The sequence below is a fragment of the Tupaia chinensis genome, unplaced genomic scaffold (genome assembly GCF_000334495.1).
Source record: "Tupaia chinensis unplaced genomic scaffold, TupChi_1.0 Scaffold148210_1, whole genome shotgun sequence".
Lineage (NCBI taxonomy): Eukaryota > Metazoa > Chordata > Mammalia > Scandentia > Tupaiidae > Tupaia > Tupaia belangeri.
The window spans coordinates 1,118,399-1,121,652 of record NW_006208060.1 but is presented as its reverse complement, the minus strand read 5'-3'; the positions used below and the strand labels follow the sequence as shown (position 1 = coordinate 1,121,652).

The following is a 3,254-nucleotide window of genomic DNA, read 5'->3' as shown; positions in this document are numbered from 1 at the left end:
TAAGGCACTGGACTCCCACTTGGCCAATTGCAGTTCAAGTCTTGGACCTGGTGGCTTGTGTTCTCACTTTCTCTCTCTTCTGGTGAGTATGCGTGCCCTGTAGCAAAACTGGAAAATAATAACAATAATAAATAGAATAAAATAAGTAATTCTTTTTTAAAAAACGAATTTTTGCTTTAGGGCACATGCACTCACTGGAGAGAGAGACAGAGACAGAGACAGAAAGTGAGAAATCACCCCCTGGGGTGATGGCCATGCTGCAATCCCTTCTCCTCCATTCTCCTCTCGGGATCCTGGGCACACACGCACACGCGCCCGGTGTAAATTTGAAGCAGCCAGGTTGGAGACTGGAACTGGGGCTGGCCATGTGGGAGTCCAGCGACATAACCATTATGCCCCCTGCTGGTAGCCCAGATAAATAATTCTTAAGGCAAAAAAGAATAAAAGCGCTATTAAAAGTAATAGCATAGGGGCCGGCAGGTTGTGTGGTGGTTAAGGGCACTGGACTCCCATATGGCCGACAGGGGTTTGAGTCCTGGACCTGGCGACTTGCTTTCTCACTCTCTCTCTCTTTTGCTCTGTCTCTCTCTGGTCAAATTGAAAAATAAATTAATAAATGAAAAAATGAAATTAAATAAAATAATTCTTAAAAAAATAATAATGCAATTTATGAGACAGAGCGAGAGAAGCCACTCCACGGGGATCACACACACCTTGACCCCATTCCTCTGGACCCCCAGTCTACTGGGGTCCTGGGCACGCAGACCTGCACGCGGTGTGTTTTCAGGCTGGGTGGGCAGGAGCCCCAGGCTGTGGTCAGCATGGGGCTTTCAGCCTTGCAGCCCCGGATGCTGCCCACTGCACCAGAGCTGGGCCTCACAGGCTTTTTTTTGAATCTGCCAGAGTGCACGTGTGCTGTCAGAGAAAGTGAGAAAGCACCTCCCACGGAGAATGGTCATGCTGCGATCCCTCCTCCTCCGTTTCTCCCTCCTTTCAGGATTTTGAGGATGCGTGCACACGTGCCTGGTGTGATTCCCAAGCTGCTAGTCCAGGACTCGAACCTCACTGTCAGCCACACGCAATCACCTTAACCACCAGCCACTGGCTGGCCCCTCATGGGTTTTTGGGGTGGACTGCACTCTGCCTTTGTACACGGCGTGGTGTGTACCAATTGCCACGTTAACTAGTGCTATTCTGATTTGTATTTTTCATTTATTTTTCCTGAAATTATTATTATTATTTTAAAGTTTGCTCTAGGGTGTATGCACTCACCAGAGACAGGGAAAGTGAAAAAGCAAGCCACTAGGTCCGGGACTTGAACCTTGGTCGGCCATGTGTGAGTCACCTTTCCCCCACGCCCTATCTGTCCTCCGTGTTGCCCCTCTCCTGGGCGTGAATCTTCCCCAGGTCTCCATTCACTTTCCCTGGCCTCCGACTGGCGCGGCACCCTGGGTGCCCCTTATCAAAGGTCTGACAGCAGACTCTGACGAAACTGCCCGGGGACACTCCCCCAGCACTCCGCCTCAGGCCTGGAAGCCCCTTCACGGTCTGGGATCAAGTGGGTGTCCTTAGTCCACAGCGTGGGGCATAGGCACCTGCCCACGGGAGTTGCTCAATGAGTATTTATTGAGTATATAAAGCAATGGACACCCCCCAACACACAGTGAATACACATTTCTTGACTGTAAACACAATCTCTGCTTAGACCTCGGCCCCCAGAAAGGTAAGACACCACGGTAGCGAAACAGGCTGGTCACTGTACAGGGGGACGCGTGGGGGTGGGCCCGGGGTGAGGACGGGCTGCTCAGTCCTTGGGGGGGAGGAGGGGCCTTCTGTCCTCTGCTGAGCAGGCTCATCTGGGGACCCTGCCCCAGGGGTCCGGGCGCATCATCGGCTGGTCTCTTCCACCTCCCACGCCTCCACACACGCTTTGGGGACAGCTGGAGTGACAAGTGTGTGTGGGGCTGGGAGGACGGTCATGTCCGCGACGAGGGATCACAATGGCTCCCGCCCGCCGGCTGTTTTGTTGACTTTGGACAGGCCTTCCCGGAACCCAGAGTCTGTCATTCTGGGGGGGACAACAGGAGGCTGTCCAGGGGCTGAAGGGCAGCAGGCCCCGCCTCAGCGCTGCCCAGGCCCTGACCAGTCTGGCTCAGGGCCACCCAGGCTGCATTCCCAAGCCCCCAGAGCAGCCCGGGCCACACCCACGCTAGCCCAGGGCCACCCAGACTGCATCCCCAAGCCCCAGTGACCCTCATCGCACCCCCAGATCAGCCCAGGCCCCACCCACGGTAGCCCAGGGCCACCCAAGCTACATCCCCAAGTCCCAGTGGCCCTAACCAAGCTCCAGAGCTGTTCAGGTCCCACCTCCAAGAGCCGCCCGAGCCCCACCCACTCCATTCAGAGATAGGCAGACTACAGCCAGCATCCAGGAGAACCTAACCACGCCCCAGAACAGCCGAAGCCCCGCCCACTCTAGTTCACAGCCAACCAGGCTACAGCCAACATCCAGGAGTCTAGTTCACAGCCAACCAGGCTACAGCCAGCATCCAGGAGAACCTAACCACGCCCCAGAACAGCCGAAGCCCCGCCCACTCTAGTTCACAGCCAACTAGGCTACAGTCAGCATCCCTGCGACCCTAACCACGCCCTAGAGCAGTCCAAGCACCGCCCACCCTAGCCCACAGCCACCCAGGCTACAACCAGCATCCCCGTGACCCTAGCCACGCCCCAGAACAGCTCAAACCCCGCCCACTCTAGCCCACAGCCACCCCGGCTGCATCCCTAAGCCCTAGTGGTCCTAACCACGCCCCAGAGCTGCTTCAGCCCCGCCCACTCTGGAGGGCTCACACTTGCTCCATCTGCACGTCCTCTTCGTCCTCCTGGGGCAGCTGCAAGTACGGGTTGTCCCCCGTGGGCTGGAACTTGTAGCCCGTGAGCACAAAGAAGGCCAGGGTCGAGCCCTCCACCAAGAGCTAGGGGGCCAGAGGACAGGGCGGGGTGTCAGGCCGGCACACGCGTCCCTCACACCTCCTGCACTGCCTGGGCCTCCAGCTCACCTGGTACAGCCATTGCCACTGGAAGGGCACCGCCACTCGCAGGAGGATGGCGATGATGCGCGTGAAGTAGACGTAACAGATGACCTGTAGGGGTGGAGGGGCATGGGGTGGGGGCCCAGGGTGCAGACGGGGCACGACGGAGGGTGCGCCGGCCCCCCACCAAGGAGAGCGTGAGCGGGGGTCCTCCCATGACGT

The 3,254-nt window shown here is 57.4% G+C and overlaps 1 protein-coding gene across 1 annotated transcript in view; it reads right to left on the bottom strand.

Moving 5' to 3' along the window:
• Window positions 1-1,606: 1,606 nt before the first annotated feature.
• The window catches only part of GPR108 (G protein-coupled receptor 108), a gene marked incomplete in the record, with an annotated part of 11,812 nt that continues 10,164 nt past the window's right edge, over window positions 1,607-3,254 (bottom strand). Inside the window, 3 exon segments of the mRNA XM_027768984.1 lie at window positions 1,607-2,068; window positions 2,851-2,975; window positions 3,060-3,143. Of these exon segments, the coding sequence (XP_027624785.1) occupies window positions 1,996-2,068; window positions 2,851-2,975; window positions 3,060-3,143 (282 nt within the window).